At 42.0% G+C, this 16,928-nt stretch overlaps 2 protein-coding genes across 2 annotated transcripts; one reads left to right on the top strand and one right to left on the bottom strand.

The window, feature by feature from the left end:
* Positions 1–235: 235 nt before the first annotated feature.
* tbcb (tubulin folding cofactor B) lies at positions 236–6,747 on the bottom strand. The gene is made up of 7 exons (XM_017424723.3): positions 6,603–6,747; positions 6,047–6,191; positions 5,591–5,734; positions 4,468–4,561; positions 3,957–4,148; positions 2,613–2,685; positions 236–2,527 (listed from the first exon to the last, which is right to left on the bottom strand). Exons 2-7 carry the CDS (start codon positions 6,164–6,166, stop codon positions 2,413–2,415), a joined length of 738 nt encoding a protein of 245 aa, XP_017280212.1. The 5' UTR covers positions 6,167–6,191; positions 6,603–6,747; the 3' UTR covers positions 236–2,412.
* A 2,163-nt stretch (positions 6,748–8,910) lies between these two features.
* Positions 8,911–16,758, top strand: six5 (SIX homeobox 5). Its single transcript, XM_017424717.3, has 3 exons — positions 8,911–9,626; positions 11,854–13,337; positions 14,200–16,758. The coding sequence occupies exons 1-3, from the start codon at positions 8,956–8,958 to the stop codon at positions 14,874–14,876; spliced, it is 2,832 nt and encodes a 943-aa protein (XP_017280206.1). The 5' UTR covers positions 8,911–8,955; the 3' UTR covers positions 14,877–16,758.
* The last annotated feature ends 170 nt before the right edge of the window (positions 16,759–16,928 follow it).

Here is a 16,928-nt window from a genome sequence, read left to right as displayed (position 1 = left end):
AAGCACTCAGAGGGAGCAAACCTCTGCCAAGGCCATGGGGTCACCACCAAAATCTAATCACTTGTTCCTTGTACCATGTTGGACGTTTCCTGAAAAAAAGCTTTTGGAGTACTCTTGTGCACAGACAGACAAACGCTACCGAAAACATAACCTCCCTGATGGAGGTAAAGGTTTGTTAAAATCTGTTCAGTGATCTATGTCATGGTGGGACTAATAAAAAGACAGGAGGCAGAACTGATGCAATCTGCTCATTTTTATATTTTTTATACCCTTTGGCACACAGTAACATCAGCACCTCAAAAATCAATGAAAAAAAAAAGACTCTAGAAGTAATGTTTCATTGCAAAGACATGACATTAATTTACATCTTCTCTTTAAATTTAGGGTGACAAACAATTATATGAGCTGTTTAAATTTTTAACAAAACCCGAGAAAAAAAAAAAAACATAATTCAAAATGCATATTTTCCAAAGATGAGTTGTGTGACCGTGAGAAGGGAGCTGGCAAAAACAACAACTGTACAGTGAGCAATAAAAATGTGAAATGTTCATTAGACTTTGAAGTTTTTTTTTTAATCAACCTAGCATCAATAAAATTGCAGCAATAACAAATACAGTTAGCATTTGTGTTAGGGAACCAAATTGATTCTGTTTTGGTATTTCACATCTACGTTAAAAGATCTGTGCCTACAAGTAACTTTGTAATGTTTACAATGTTTACACTTTCTAATGTTTACACTGAACTGCAGGAATATAGAACATGTCATTTCAACCAGCAAATTAGGTATGAACAAAAAATAATATTTAAATCAGACATGAGACTGAAACATGAATCTCAAGCTTTAGTAGAGTAGAATGAAAAATTAGACATTCCTATTAAAACTGTTATTTAAAGTGTTTTAACATAAACAGAACACATTAAGTTAATTACATTCTCCAAGAAAGATTGACAGTAACAAAAAAGTGAACTGTCCAAAAGCCTTGAGCCACTCCGCTTTTCTTTATAATATATTTAGTTTTTCTTGTAATTGATTAGGCTTTCTTTAATATGTTCTTTGTCCATAAATGTGTTGAGGGTTTTGTTTGAACGCTAGCTGCTTTTTCACTTGTTTTTTTCGCACAGTTCTTGTACCCAACTCTTTCAGAGTTCTTTGTTTTTGTTCATGTGTCTAAGGCCACTTAAAACAGACTTTAAGATTTCTTTTTCCAGCATGAAAGGCTCAACTAACTCATGGTATTTTTTTTTAAATCAAGAGTAAGAAAAAGGAAACTATTATCTTGGCAGATCTCAGCATGGAAAAAAATGTGACTGAACTACAAGTGGAGGACAAATGAGGAAGCAGCACGTCTAAAGTGGATGAATGGTATTTGACGCTCGAGTCTTTAGGAAATAACAAAAACTCAGCAAAGACCCAACAGAAAATGGAAGAATTTCTGGTCCTTCCATTGATCAATACATCCAATTATCTTCAAAAATTAATCTCACCTAAAAGGGTTGATGTCAAACCAAAATATTGACTGTTTTTTTAACCATATTCAGGAATCAAGGTTCTTCAATTCATGACATCACACTTTTTAATGATTTTCATCTCCTGAGCAACACATAAAAGTGGCTCCAGACTTCAACGCAGCCCTATTCTCTGAGAACTGGACTATTTTATGAGCTACACGTGAAAAAAGAAATCAAAGGAGATATGTTTTGTTTAGAAGAGAAATATCTACTCTTGTTGCAGACTTATTGTGAATATTCTGTCTAAAAATAAAGAGGTAGTACAGCAAAGAGAAGCAAATCAACAAATTTTATGACAAATTAAAAGAACGAAAAACAAAAAAACAGTTGTAACTATGCTTCAGGTTGGACTATGTTTGAGGTGATCTACTCCCTTGATTTTCTAGCTAGAAATGCACGTTACTACAGAGTACATATTCAGATGTAGTTGGTTGTACAAGTATTTTGTAGTTTGTTTAGTTATCCAAATCACAGGCAATGACGAAGCAACGTGAAGTCTTGAAAACCCCAGGACTACATTTAATTATAAACATTTCCAATCATTTTTAAACACACTGATCAAAAGTATGAATTTTAGGCAGTAATATGAACAATTAAAAACTGACAGAAGTACACAGAGTGAGATAACAGAATTCAAACTCCTTCCTTTATGAAATACTGTTAGATTTAATTGCATGTTAGTGATCATCTTCGGTTATAATTCCAACTAGACGATTGCAGGAAATAACTAAAACATAAGGCTAAAGTGCTTTTGGATCACACCCTCCAGAGAAGGACAAACAAAAAAAAAACTATCTGTTGTACTAAAATGACTCTTCTGACTTAGGAACAGAAGATGCTTCAATGTTGGGTCAAAGAACTGACCAAAATAACAAACAAAAGAACAGTAATTTTTACACAGTCCTACATCTCATCCAAACCGTAATCCTCCTCGGGGAAGTCTCCCACCGTCACGCTCAGCGGCTTCACAAACGCTCCGTATTTGTTCTCGCATTCAAAGTATTTTTTCCCCTGGACCCTGCGAAGACACGATTAAAAACTGACATTACCGACTCCGTTTCATTAACAGGGGAAAACTTTAAAAAAGCAGGAAGAACCCTTACGTTCCGTCGTGCTTTCCAAGGGGCTCGTCGTACTTCACGCCCACCCAGTGACCAGGCTTGAACTCTGTTGTGCCTGCAAAATACACAAAATGTTCCTTTAACGTGAGACCAATCTGAGCTACTGTCAATTGTTTGAAAATGGCAAAACATTATTTTGTTCTTCTTTAACTCCACATTTTTCCATTACAGTTCAGTGCATGTACAAGATTAATTCCCCACCGCTCATCTAGCTGACTCTCATTTCTTACCGCACTTAAAACGCCCGATTATAAACAGTGTGTTTACGTGCACTATAATGTCCAGGTTTTTATCATACCCCTGGGTCCTGAGCTACAAAACAAGTTTAAAAGCTTCGCAAAGTGACTTCAAGTTTAACTTTGAGTTGTCAGAGTCATAAGGCGACTTCCCTTTTTACTGGGGTGTATTATCATTAAAACTTGAATCTACAGGAGATAAAAGTTTGAGGTAAAAGATTAACACTTTTTAAAGCACCTCTTCTAAACTAATCTATTAATCCACTAATCAAAAAATAAATAAATTACTGCATGGACAATGAGAGCCAGTAGTGTTGCTGTTATGCTATTGAAACTCTAACATTAACTTCTAACTACATATTTTGTAAAAATACTCAATTCTGATCACATGATTTTAATTTTTAACCTGCCGACAACGCCGACCGCGTAAATATATAACACACATACGGAGTTGAGCCACTTTGTGAGATTTTAATTAAGGTTGCAGGTTCAAATCCAGCTGCAGAGTTTTCATGTTCGCCCCGTTCATGCGTGAGTTTCCTCCCACAGACTAAAAGCTTGCATGTTCAGTTAATTGGTAACTCTAAATTGTCCTTCAGTAGTGGACTTGCGACCTGTCCAGGGTGTCCCCTGCGTCTCGCACAGAGACTGCTGACGATACGCGCCGACTCCCTTACAATCTGACTCAAAAAAAAAAAAGATGGATGAACCAGATGACCCAAAGACACTTTTGGACACACTGAACCGGGTTTTATCACAGTGTCTCCAGATGTAGTGTTTACATTAAACAAGATATTTACAAACTTGGTTATTTAGTTGTTTATGTGGACAATTAAATAGCTATGTAAGGACAGTATGTACATAGTTCATTAACAACTATAAAGAAATGCAATACAGTAAACAACCTAGGAGTATGTTTTGCTCCAGTTTACCTAGTGCAGATCTATCAATCCTCCCTTACTGCCGACACAGATAAGATAACAGGCTTCAATCACAACTGACAATAAAATCTGCGTTGTTTGGAGAGTATCACAAGTCCTGAACTGATGTTCCAAAAAGACGAAAACATCCAGGCTTTGTCTACACTTACCAACATACATGACAGTGCCAAGTTTCGTAGGTTGCCCGGGAACCTCCACTTTGCAGCGGCTGCCGACAGAAATGGCATCAGCAGCAGCCTTCTGTTCTTCGTCCCGAGCAGCAAGCTCAGCTTTCTTCTTAGCAACCTGATCCTCGTTGTAATGACCCAAATGGTGTTTTTTCAAAAATGACCTTGCAGAGTCTTAGGACAAATACAAAATTTCCATGTTAAACACTTTGTATCATTAAAGCAATCAAGGGTTGCATCTGGGAAGTAGACTGCAACTAATATTCAGTTTTCTGCATCAGCTGATTGATTTTTGATCAGTAAGTTTTAGTTTTCTAATACTTATCGACTAATAAATTCAGCAAAAATCTTCACTATTCACATTATTCACATTGACCAAAATAAGTAGATGTATTTTGTTATAAATTACCTAGATTTAAAACTACTCATTTTTATCTAAAAATATATTTTAAAACCTATTTTTTTTGGACAATAAAGTGAGGGAAACTCATACCTGTTCTTTTTTCATATGCTTCATCTGGAAGCTCAAACTTTTCCACTTCGGAAACATCAAATAAGTTGCCCTGACCTCCACTTTTATCAATAACCTGTGCAGGAAATAAAATTTAGAAAGGAACATATCAGTTTGGCATGTTAAAATATCATTTATTAACTAGAGAAATGTTTGCAAGTAATTAAAGAAATTGTCCCACAACACCAGCCACCACCAAGATACATGCACTGCAGATGTGTATGCAATCAATTTGGTTCTTACTACCTTCTTAAAGTAATTGGCAACAATTACATTTATTTACAATATCTGATGTTGGTATTGGTGGCCAAAACCTTTGTCATTAGAGTGTTTTCATGTTTCATCATCGACCAATTTTGAGGTATAGGAGAAGCAAAACAACGAGCATTTAAGTCACTTGCTGAACTCTCACTCATCCTAAGCGTACCAATTTAAGCAGTTATCTCTGTAAACTATAGCTGAGGTTACTCAAATCGATTTGATTGCAAAAACACATTTTTTTTACCAACTACCCAAAGCTGTTGAAAGTCAAAGAGAGGAATGTTATGCATAAGCTGCTGTAGGAGGACAGCAGGACTACATCAAAGATTTGAGGGAAACAATCAGATCTGAAGTGTGCTGATTGTCCCACACAGAAATGTGTTGGTTGAGATCTGGTCGGCCAGAATCATTTCACCATTCTCGTATCTGATCTGCTGCTGTCACATAATAAACACACAGATGTGACGTGTTAATTTAGTTTCTGATCAAAGGAATCCAGTGGATCACACTATTAAATCAATAACAGCGTTGTCTATATCTGCCTGATACAAAAGTGTTTTTCTCAACTCTAAGCCAAACGAGAGAGAAAACTAATTGTATTTGAGCTTCAGCCTATCTAATTATATATATTGATATCTTCAGTTGCTTCCGTCTGAGCTTTCTTGGTACACTCAGGCAGCACATTGTAATCATATCTGCAGCTTGCAAAAGTAAGCAACCCCGATTTGGCTGTCACTAAGAGCTCCTCCAAAATGGCAGCACCTCTGGAAATAAGAAAATTTGATGACATCTGTGAAAACACACTATATTGCAGGTACTTAGGAATGAATGCTCTTGTACATACGTGTATTCGGCAGTTATCGTCCACAGGATAGGAACCAAGTAAAGCTTCATCGTTGCCCATTTTCTGTAGGAACTTATCAGCGGAACTAAAAACTTCCAGATCCATGGAGGAGGAAAGAATGCCCACAATCATCTCCAGTTTTCCCTAAGTACAACATGATAAAAGAGTACAGCCAACGCAACAATTCAAATGGTCTGTATCAGCGGAGTCCAATCCTGGTCCTCACAGGCCACTGCCCTGCATGTTTTAGAGGTTTTTCTGCTCCAACATGCCTGATTTGAATCAATAGGAAATTAACTTCTGCAGAACATGAAGAGGTAACTCAACCACTGAATCAGGTGTGTTGGAGCAGGGAGACAGGTAAAATATAAAGAGAAGTGGCACTCAGAGACCAGGACTGGACTCCATTGGTCATCATTAGCACACCTAGCAACAGATGTGTTGTGCAAGTTTTACCTTCAGTTCGGCTATAGTGATCCCTCTATCGAATTTGCGCAGTGACTCAAAGGAGGAGAGGGTGCTGGTCACACGAACTGCCACAATGGGGTTGGTAACAACTACAACTCCGCTGTCCATCCTCCACGATGTTAATGGACAAGACCTGGAAATGTAGACAAACTAAGTTGCCTTTTACCTTTAACTTAAGCAAGACCACACTAGAGATAGATACACATTTTTAAACATGAAATTGTGACTGCTATAGACCTCCAGAGACAAAAACATTGTTTACCAACTTGATTTGTTCTACTACCTCTGTTACTATTCACAACCGTTTTCACATTTAAGTATAAAAATATTGCTTTAAGCCAAGCTTAGTGACTCTTTGTCTTTGCCTTTAATAAACAAATCTGATGTAATCAATGAATTGTCATCATACATGTTTTTTATTTCAGGTGGCTCATTGCAATAGTTAGCTACATGCTGCTAGCTAGCTAGCTAGCTGTCTGGGCTGGTGGTCAGACAGTACTACTACTACTAAAAGACCTCCAGCAAAATTGCCACAATCACTTACTTTCTTCAAAAGGGGGAACCAAGTCGTGAAGACAAATCTGCGTTTTAAGAACCCAGAGTAACTGTACTGCTACAAAAAAACAACAAACTTGCTGCATTCAGCCTCGCTTCGTATTCATGCCAGAAACTCAAGCGACAGTTCCTGTTTACGCCCTGCTCTGGAAGGTTCTACCCGCCTCAGCTGGAACCAACCAATTACATTTGAGATCAAATTGGTTCGACCAATAGAATTACAACGCGAAGAAACAGACCGCCCACTGAGCAGCTGACTGGCAGCAACGGCAACCAATCGCCAGACAGGAGGGAACGCCACTGTTGAAACAACCACTCGGGGGCGCTAAAGTCCAATCTAAACTATTATTTTTAATTTTTCACTTATTTGAGTTTATAGACGTCTTTTGTGCATTTGTATGGATATAAACTTTATAGTGCTATGTAAAAAAAAGTTAGAACTAAAACTCATTATATTGGTAATGTTGTTTAACTTGATTTATTAGCTGTTTGATTGGAAAACAGAATACCCCAACTCCCATTCTAAGATGCAGACACTGAAATACTGAATGGATGAGAGGAGAGGGCGGCTAAGACAAGCCCTCGACTTAACCTGCATCCCAGTGGTGAATATTTACATTCCTGAGGCTGTTAAAAGAGATGCAGGCCCACAAACCAGCCTCACGTCTTATCTTTAGGACATATATCAAGAAGACCAGGATCATTCTCATGTTCTTCACTTGCCCTTCTTTAGGCTCAGGTTTAGACCTGTAGATACAGATGAACGCTTTTCATTTTAATCAACGTGACCATGGGAGAAAACAAGACAAGACATACATAAAGTATCACAGTGCCTGGATCCATTTCAGAGCTGTGATACTAATGGAGACCTGCTGACTTATGAGTGCTTGTTTGTACAGACAGTGTTTGTAGATAAACCACTTTACTCTGAACAAACCATGAGACACTTGGAAAAGTTAAACCACAGCAGGTTTAACCAGAACAAATGGGTACATATTTTTATCTTATCCACTATACTTAACAAATATTAATCCTACAAAGTTAAAACCTAAAGCCTAAATGAGATTTGATCCAAACCAGCAATAAATAACTAAATATATTCACTTACTTTAGCTATCTTGTCTTTAGTCAGTACAGGTTTTCTTATTTGATTTCTATTAAGCATGCTGTCTGAACAGAGTAGAAAAAAGAGCATTTAATTTTAGTCTTTGGTGGGACCAGCTGACAGGGACGCTTCTGGTTTCTGGCTTCAACTTCCGGGCCAAGAGTTATGTGATTGGTCAGCAGTTGTTGGGGGCGTGTTTACGCAGAAAAGCTGGTGAGCTTTAATGGAGTCATGTTGCTTCTGCTGCTCTGCTGGGAATGACAACTGTTCCAGCAAAATTTAAACTTAAAAAGACCGCAGAGACACAGGCAGCTCTTCGTGGCCATGGTGGCCGGGAGGAAGTGCGCCTCGGTCCGGGCGGCGCCGGGACACGTCCCCCTCGTTCGCTCACTATTGCGCACCGCCATATTTGTAGATGCCAAACAGCGCGTGCTGTCTCAATCTGTTTAATAAACACGTCTGGTAGCGGTAAGGGAAGCAGAAATTTGTACAAGGACAGGAGAGCTGAAGAGCCGGCGGCAAGAAACCCGTTTTAATGCCACGGGAGGAGGGAGGAGCTTCCCGGGAGTTCTGATCCGACTCTCATGGACGATGAAAGGTGTGTGTGAAAACTAACGGTTCGCAACCACGTGACCGCGAACCGACTTTGTGACTTCTTAAGTAAGACGCTGGACCATTTAGTATTAAAACGCACAAAAAGTTATGCATTGCCACGAAAAATAATTTTAAAAAATTGCGGGAGTTTCCGCAAAAGTATTAGTCTGGTTCTAAGGAAAAACATCCACAAACGACTCAGGCCGTGAACGCTGAACCTCGACTTTACGGGGGTCTACGGTCAGAACCTGAAGAGTTTGGGGAACCCCAGTTGGGCCCCCTCTTCACCCCTCCTGGTGGCGCCCCTGGACACAGATCAGGACTCCTGCTCCTGAAGGTAAAAATCAGCTCCAGCTGAACCCGTTTCACTGTCTACAACAGCGACATGTTTGTTTCATTTTGAAGGAAGTCTAACTACACGGGGCAGATGAAACTGCATCTAAATGTGGCTTTAATGGGTTAAATATTGAGCTTTATTATCTTCACCCGCAAAGGGACGCGCCTGCCTTTTTGGCTCGCAGGCACATTAATCGTCTGCTCGGCTGCGGAGGATGGGAAAACTCATAGGCAGGGAGGGAGGGAGAGACAGGGGGAGGAGGAAGTACTAGTGGGGGAAAGAGAAAAAAAAAAAGTTAAAGTGAAAATGGCTTCCTTGTCTTTAGAGTCTACAGAACAATCAGAGACCAGCCCAGAGGAGCCCAAGAAAGAGAAAGATCCCGTCCAGATCTCGGAACAACTGCTCCAAAGTTTCCAGAAGTCGGCTCTGAGTTTTTCCACAGACCAGGTTTCGTGTCTCTGCGAGGCCCTTCTGCAGGCGGGCAATGTGGATCGCCTGTGGAGATTTCTATCCACCATACCTCCTTCGTCCGAGCTGCTACGTGGCAACGAGACCCTGCTGAAGGCCCAGGCTCTGGTGGCTTTCCACCGGGAGGAGTTCAAGGAGCTCTACGCCATCCTGGAGAGCCACGACTTCCACGCGTCCAACCACGGCTTCCTGCAGGACCTGTACCTCAAAGCCCGCTACAAGGAGGCGGAGAGGTCCCGGGGCCGCAGCCTGGGCGCCGTGGACAAGTACCGGCTCCGGAAGAAGTTCCCCCTGCCCAAAACCATCTGGGACGGCGAGGAGACCGTGTACTGCTTCAAGGAGAAGTCCCGCAACGCGCTGAAAGAGTGCTACAAGAGCAACAGGTACCCGACCCCGGACGAGAAGAAGAACCTGGCCAAAGTCACCGGGCTGTCCCTCACCCAGGTCAGCAACTGGTTCAAGAACCGCAGGCAGAGGGACAGGACCCCGTCCGGGACCCTCAGCAAAAGGCAAGACCACCACCACCAACAACAACAACACAGATTAGAACCTGAGCTGAGTTTGTCTGAAAGCAGATGTTTGTTTGTTTGTTTATCATAAGCCAGAACAAATGCCTGCACACACACCAGTTTAAAGCGAGAACATGATTTAATAAGTAAGAAATGAGGAGATGGGCAGTATCTCTTGACAGCCGTGAAGCCACACATCAGAGACCAAAAGCATGTTGCTTTGTTATGAAATGTGAGCTCCAGATGGCCCACAAAGGCTCAAGTTTCCTGAAAGCCTGCTCTGCCGCCCTCAGAGGGTGACAGAGGTTAGGCTGCAGAGCTTCAGCTTGAAGACGGGAGGAAGGCCTGCGAGATGCCTTTCACCCAGGCTGAAATCACAAGCTTTACAGCTGTGTCACCAAGCGTCGGGCACCTGGGGGGGTTCATCCTGACCCGCCCCGGGGTTTGTGGTCGGCTTTGATCCAGCTGGTGGACTTCGAAACAAACCGATGGCTTAAAGAGGTTCCAGGGGTCTGATCAGGCTTCGTATTTGTATAAAGGAAAACGGTCCATGCACAGCGTTGATTGAGATTAGATGTTTGAACACGATTTAAAGTCCTTGATGGAAATGTGTATCGTCCACCGCCTTTCATGCCAGAGTTTTAGACTAATCTTATGTTCTCAGCAGGCTTCTCGTGTAGTTAAACTTCCTTCAAAATGAAACAAACATGTCGCTGTTGTAGACAGTGAAACGGGTTCAGCTGGAGCTGATTTTTACCTTCAGGAGCAGGAGTCCTGATCTGTGCCTGGCGTCCAGGGAGGGGTGAAGAGGGGGCCCAACAGGGGTTCTCCAAACTCTTCAGGTTCTGACCGTAGACCCCCGTAATGTCGAGGTTCAGCGTTCACGGCCTCAGTCGTTCGTGGATGTTTTTCCTTAGAATCAAGCTAATAGTTTTGAGGAAACTCCTGCAATTTATAGACTAATCTTATAATAAGAACCATCTAAAGTGAAATTGTTAGATCTCACAAGATGTGTTGGTGCTCGGAGTATCTGTTGAGGAGGACTCAGCTCCTACCATGTGTATATTTCACTATGTTGCAGCCACTTTTGTGTTGGCTAAGGATGCTTAGCTGTGTTGGCCGTCGTGACTTTTGGTGACTCCAAAAGTTAATAAGTTGTAGACAAATGTTCTGAGGGTTTTATTGAAATCTCTCAAATGGTTAATGAGATATCGACTCTAACAGCTGCTGCTGAAGTTTAGAGCAAGGTATTGTGCCAGTGAGTTACTCTCAGCTACTACCACACAAAATTTTAACTTAGTATCTGTACATTTCACCAGGTTAGAGAAATTTTTGTGTTGGCTGAGGTTGATTAGCTTAAATTAGGTTGACTCCATCCAATGGTTACTTTCTGAGGGTTTTATTAAAATCCATCCAGTGGTTCGTGAGATATTTTGCTAACAGACAGACACAGGAAAAATCATTACGGCCCTGTTGCATTCATTTGCAGGCAGGTGATGATAGTAAGACATTATTTTATTTTTGAACCTACTGCAGTCATCAGTGACTGGGGTTAGATTGAAAATATTACACGTTAATCTTTATTTTAAACCAGTCTTTCAAGAGCTCATCTTTCCAGAAATGTTTCTACATTTCAGCCTCAAGTCCTTTGCACATCAGTATGAAATAATCCATGCGCAAGAATATCAATTTACCTTTTCAGATAACTTTTTTATATGGAGAGTGATCTGCTCAGTTAAATCTAGTTAAATAAAACATGTTTAAATAGATTTAAATTTAGGAAATGTTGATTGAAACACTGAACCAAAGAAGATTGCGTTCTCCAAGAAGTTTTGTCAGACATGTCTAGAGTTGACCAACAGTGAGCTCGGAGGACAATATGGACAAAGATTTGGATGTGATATACGATGACGACTTGGTCACATTTCTTTCATGTGTTACGTCGTCAATATCATTTCAAAATGGCTGCTTTTGGTTTCTGACTGCATTCAGAGAACATTTTAACAACCAAGAGTTGTGTTTTGTGTTGCAAATATACACTCTTAAGTGAATGTGATGTTGTTTTTTTATCTCTATGTTTTGAACTGCCAGACATTTTCTGAAGATCCCAAGATGGCGGGTATCTTCTTAAATATGATAAACTGTTATCATCTGAAAGAAGACTGAAGTCTCAAAATAACAATTTGCTTTAATTAAAAAGGTTGTAATTTTATTTTTCTGATTTCAGTGAGTCCGATGGGAACCACAGCACCGAGGATGAGGCGAGCGTGATGGACGATGCGCCCGACAAGCCTGAGGAGGCCGCCATCTCCGCGGCGCCCATCATCTCCGTCTCTGCGGTCCCTTGCAACACAGGGAGTCAGCTCATCCTGAACGGGTCCAGCAGCTTCCTCGCAGCCTCGCAGCCTTTGCTCCTCAATGGAAACTCGCTCATCTCCGGCTCAGGTGCCGGCGTCATCATCAACGGGCTCAACTTGGGCGACTGCCGAACAGTCACCCTGAGTCCCGTCGCCACCAACTCTCCTTTGATCCTGAATGGGGCTCAGGTGATAACCAAACCCGGGACGAGCGGGCAGCCGTCGCGGCAGTCGGCCTCTGGAGCTGAACAGGAAGTCTCGGTTGTGGAGTCCAAAGTTCTGAGCACTAACAGTGTACCGGCGCCGACCCCTCAAACTATCATTTCTTCTCCTCTGCAAACCAAAACGGACAACCCCAATGAAATGGATTTCATCGTTGTTCCCAAATCAGAGGGCAGCAGCGAGGCAGTGCCCCCGTCTTCTTCATCTTTATCCTCCTCCTCCTCACCAACTCTGTCCTCTCCGACCAGTCTTCCGTCGATAGTTTTAGCACAAACCCCTCAACACCAAGAGTTCCTAACCCCCCCAGCTTCTCTGTCGTCTGCAGGCGTGGTTATTTCTACTTCGGTGGCGACACTGCCGAGTCAGCACGCCGCTTGCGCCGTCAGCGTCACTTCTTTGTCCCATTTAAACTCGTCCAGCTCTGTGATTTCCTCCAGTAACGCCACCGCTCAGGTCATCTCTTTGCCCCAGGTGGTGCCTTCCATTCAGGGCACGCCAGTGTCCCATCTGGTCCAGCAATCTTCAGGAGCCCAAGTGTCGCAGTGCCCTCAGCTGGTCCCGGTATCCCCCCTCACGTCGCCGGCTCCTCATTTCCAGCCCGCCCAGGCTCTGAGCGCGAGCAACCCTCCGACGCAGCTGCAGCTGGGTTTGTCCACAGCTACGTCTCAGTGCGCCGCCACCATCGTTTCCATCTCACAGCTCAACAATAACGGCAGCCTCCAGCCGCAGATGATGCACCAGCTTGGAGAGCAAACTACAAACTCCACGCCGAGCAAAATCCAGGCCGTTTCCATAGCTTCCCCGACTCAAGTGGTCCCGGCCCTTCAGGGCAAAGGCAGCGCGGCAGCACAGTTGGTCCCGCTCTCTGTGCCTCAGCTGGTCCCAGTCTCCTCCATCCAGACCTCTTCCAACATCTCTTTCCCTCAAGTGGTTCCTGCAAGCCCGTCCCTCTCCATCCCCACCGCTGGCATGCCCTTACAGATCCTGGCTCCGGCTGCAGGAGGGGTCGCGCCGGGCCCGCTCAGAATAAACCAGCTGAGGCCCATCCAGAGTGTGGGTACCCCGACCAGCATGGCCCCCGCAATGCAGCTGCTAAACCCAGGAATCATTCAGCTGCCCTCCGCTCCTCCAGGTACACAATTACTTCATGGTTTTTCCTAATATTGTGATCGATTCCATGTATTTGGGTACAGGACAAGTAAATAAGCCTTTTGATGTAAACCTGAGCTGGAAATGATAAAATTTGTACAGAGAGAGAGTCATTATTTTTAACGTGAAACTAAATATTCAGTGCAAAATGTTCTGGTAACTGCTAATGCTAAGTAAAAAAATTGGTAGCTAAAGGCTAAAAGTACCACAAGAAGACAAAAACAGAACAAGTATCCCAGAGTAGATTTCAAAGAGAACCGTGTTTTTGAAGGAGTTGAAGATGGGAAATTTCATTTTCAAATAAAGTTAAATGTTTTGAAAAGTCTAAAAGTTGCAAAAACTAAAAGTCATATTTGTAATATACAGAATGAGCTGAAAATTTTCACTTTTGAATGGTTAAAATACCACAAAGTACGCAGAAGTATTTCCATGTTACCAAAGAAAAGGCGAGAAGTAAAAAGAAACGGAATCACTATAGAGCTGTGGTGGCCATCTTGAATCCGGTTGTCACCAAAAGTTAAATAAGCGGAGATGTACGTCTAAGCTTAGTTTCAGTAAAATACGTCCACAGGTTTCTGAGATATTTTGCTAACAGACGAGCCCAGGCATTTCCATCTCCCTCAGCGATAATACAAGACAGAAATGGTGGAAATCCTGTAATAACCTTGGAGAGAACGTTCAAATTATAACAATAAAATGGCAATTTCTGTCAACTTAATAACTGATTGTTTCAGCTGCAGAATATGGTTGTATAAGTTTGTTTCTTATTTTTAACATCATGTAAAAAAAGAAACATTTGAACACAAAAGGAAAATGTCCTGACTGCTGTCCTTCCTGTGGTTTAGGTAACCTCGTCCTCAGTGGAAGCCCCTACTTGAGCGTCCAACAAGGCAAGCTGATTCTGACCATCCCAGCAGGCATCCAGCTCACCAGTTTACCCCTGAAACCAGTCCTAGACGCTTCCCCCGTGCCTGTAAGCGGAGCGGGTGCAGCGCTCAGCTCCATCACTCCTCCGCTGGCGTCCCAGCCCCCGACCACCACTTCCGGCAGCCTCACCACTTCTCCTCTGAGTTTCATCAACTCGTCTCCTCTGTATTGTGCTCCGGAGACCGCCATCACCGGCGGCCAGGCTCCTGCCGTCTCCACCTCCTCCCACGCTTTAGATCAGCTGGTCACCTCCACAACGCAGAACACGCTCACTCCAGAGAGCATGCTCACCCTCAGCCCCGTCTACAGCGGAGCACCGCCGAGCGTCCAGCTGTCCCAGCCGGCGTGGAGCCCCGTACCCCTTTCGGCCTCCACCAGTCTGACTCTGTTTGACGTCCGCGGGAAGGGCGAGCTGCACGTCGATCCCGCTCTGTTGGCCCTGCCGGGGGGAGAGTCGCTCCTCCTGGGAAGCCCCTCTCCGGGCCGGGATGAGGAGGCCAGCTCACCTCTAGGAGACCCGGAGGAGATGGATGGAGACTCTAAGATCCTCACTCAGCTCCAGTCTGTCCCTGTGGACGATGATCTGGGCCTTTAGTCTGTTTAAAGTGGAAGGTTGGTGACCGTAAAGCTAAAAAAAAAGGCAAAAAACAAACAAGTACCTTTTTTTATTTTAATGACTTGACAGATTTTATTTCACAGTACGGATCCTCTGTCTTTTAATACATGTCCAAGACGGTCCAAAGTGGCACTTTTGAGAAATGTCCTGTGCAGTTTTCGAGATGAAACTGTTCCTTTTGGGTTTTAAAGGGAGAATTCAGCATCTTTTGAAGTTTAGACCCAGACCTCTACACACACACCACCTGATTTATCAAATCCAGACAAAGGATCCAACCTGGACTGGTCTGATTTCAGCTCATCTTTGACTGTGGGCTAAAATTCAGCCGTAGTTGTCTGGAGTTTTTTTTTTTTTCTTCTTTGCTGGCAGAGGTGGATTCCCCCACAAAGATCCAGCAAATGGTACAAACCCGAAACCAGGTCTCTGCAGAAACTTTGGTTCTCTTTTCACGATCGGAACATGCTTTTTCTTTAAACACTCCGGGAATCCAGCAAAGATTATTTTCTTCATTTAAAGAAAAAAAGAACTGTTTTGTATCTTTAAACTTTTACCTTTTCGCATTAGGAGGAACATCACTATTTTAGAGCTAGAATAAAGTTACTGACGTCTGGTTGAAACATGCAGATTTACTACATTTTAATAGTAACGTGTCGGTGACTTCCCTGCAGTTTGCAACCAAGGATGCCTCTTTACATGAGCTGAAAGAAGTCATACAGGATATAAAAGGGTTATTAGGAGGGTTTTAACTCTATGCAATGCATGTTTAGCTCTTTTTTTTGAGGGTGAGTCAGAGCCGGGACTCGTGGGAGACGAAAATAAGCTTTGAAATGAAGCGTTGGCAGCGCATTACACTAAAACTTTTTTTACTGTGATGTTTTACTTTTAAACATAAAATGCAGCCAAACTCTCAGTATGTTGATACTGTTAAGTGCCTTATTCTTAAATCCTACATGTTTGATTAAAAAAAGGTGGTAATTGCTATATAGAAAACAAATTTCCAAACATTTAAAAAAAAAAAAATCTACATTTCTGTATCAATGAAACACAATGTCGCATAATCATCGTTTGAGCTCGTCTTTCTGTATATTTTGCACATTTCATTTACATTATGTTTACGTTGCGTTGCCGTGTTAGTGTGACAGCGATTGGACTCATAAAGTCAGAAAACAAAGACACATTTTAGGATTAAAACGCTAAACTTTATGAGCTCTGAGCTGTCGGAACACAGGTAGCGGTTAGTCTTTTGGCCATTTGTGGTACACAAATATACACTGCAGTGTTGCATCGAGTTACAATATTTGGCCTTTTATTGTTTTTAATCATAGTATGTTTGTCTGTTTTGTACTTTTAATCTATTTAAAGCATGAACCAATCAGTTTCTAGTTTTATTTTTTAAAAGTAAAAAAAGACACTCGTGGAAAACGCACATATAGGAATTTACATTAACTTCTACTAAGGCCACAATGTGGTGCAAATGATTTAGTTCATTTTGAGGTAATTAATTCTATATTTTGAAATAAAATGAGCTTGTTTTTATTCCAACCTGCTTTTTGGTCATCAGTTAGAGGGGAAAAAATGAGCCTTTTCTTATTTTGTACCAAAGATTGCTAACGTTAAAGCTTGTGAAGGCTTTAATTTGTACCCTGACATTTATTTGTAGCATGGGATTTGTTTTTATTGTCCTGTTTGTCACGTATATAACTCCAGATGTAACCAAAGATATTGTATGTTGATCTTTTTTTTTTTTTAATTGTTTTGAAAAGGGATCATTCGTGTGTCATTAAAGGTCCGTGTTTTTGTATCCAAATGCATTCTATTTTTTATATTCCACAATATTGTAATAAACTACATTTATAAAAAAGCCTCAGCGTTGTTTTTTTCTTCAGCGTCCTCTTGTGCCGTTTTACAGATGTGGATTATTCTCGACATCTCATTGTTTATCAGGGACTTTTGCCTCTAATTTGGCAACAAAATTTTATTCAAATGCATCATTCGCTTCCGGCAATGAAACCTCCAGGTGTGTTTTTTTTT

This window comes from Kryptolebias marmoratus, linkage group LG2 (assembly GCF_001649575.2).
Source record: "Kryptolebias marmoratus isolate JLee-2015 linkage group LG2, ASM164957v2, whole genome shotgun sequence".
Taxonomy (NCBI): domain Eukaryota; kingdom Metazoa; phylum Chordata; class Actinopteri; order Cyprinodontiformes; family Rivulidae; genus Kryptolebias; species Kryptolebias marmoratus.
This window is presented reverse-complemented; position numbering and strand designations above follow the sequence as displayed.

Coding starts and splice junctions, on each gene's coding strand:
- tbcb (XM_017424723.3), bottom strand. CDS start 6,166: ATGGACAGCGGAGTTGTAGTTGTTACCAACCCCATTGTGGCAGTTCGT. Junction 5,735..6,046: donor TCACTATAGCCGAACTGAAG/GTAAAACTTGCA, acceptor TGTTGTACTTAG/GGAAAACTGGAGATGATTGT. Junction 4,149..4,467: donor AGCATATGAAAAAAGAACAG/GTATGAGTTTCC, acceptor ATTTGTCCTAAG/ACTCTGCAAGGTCATTTTTG.
- six5 (XM_017424717.3), top strand. CDS start 8,956: ATGGCTTCCTTGTCTTTAGAGTCTACAGAACAATCAGAGACCAGCCCA. Junction 9,627..11,853: donor TCCGGGACCCTCAGCAAAAG/GCAAGACCACCA, acceptor TTCTGATTTCAG/TGAGTCCGATGGGAACCACA. Junction 13,338..14,199: donor GCTGCCCTCCGCTCCTCCAG/GTACACAATTAC, acceptor CCTGTGGTTTAG/GTAACCTCGTCCTCAGTGGA.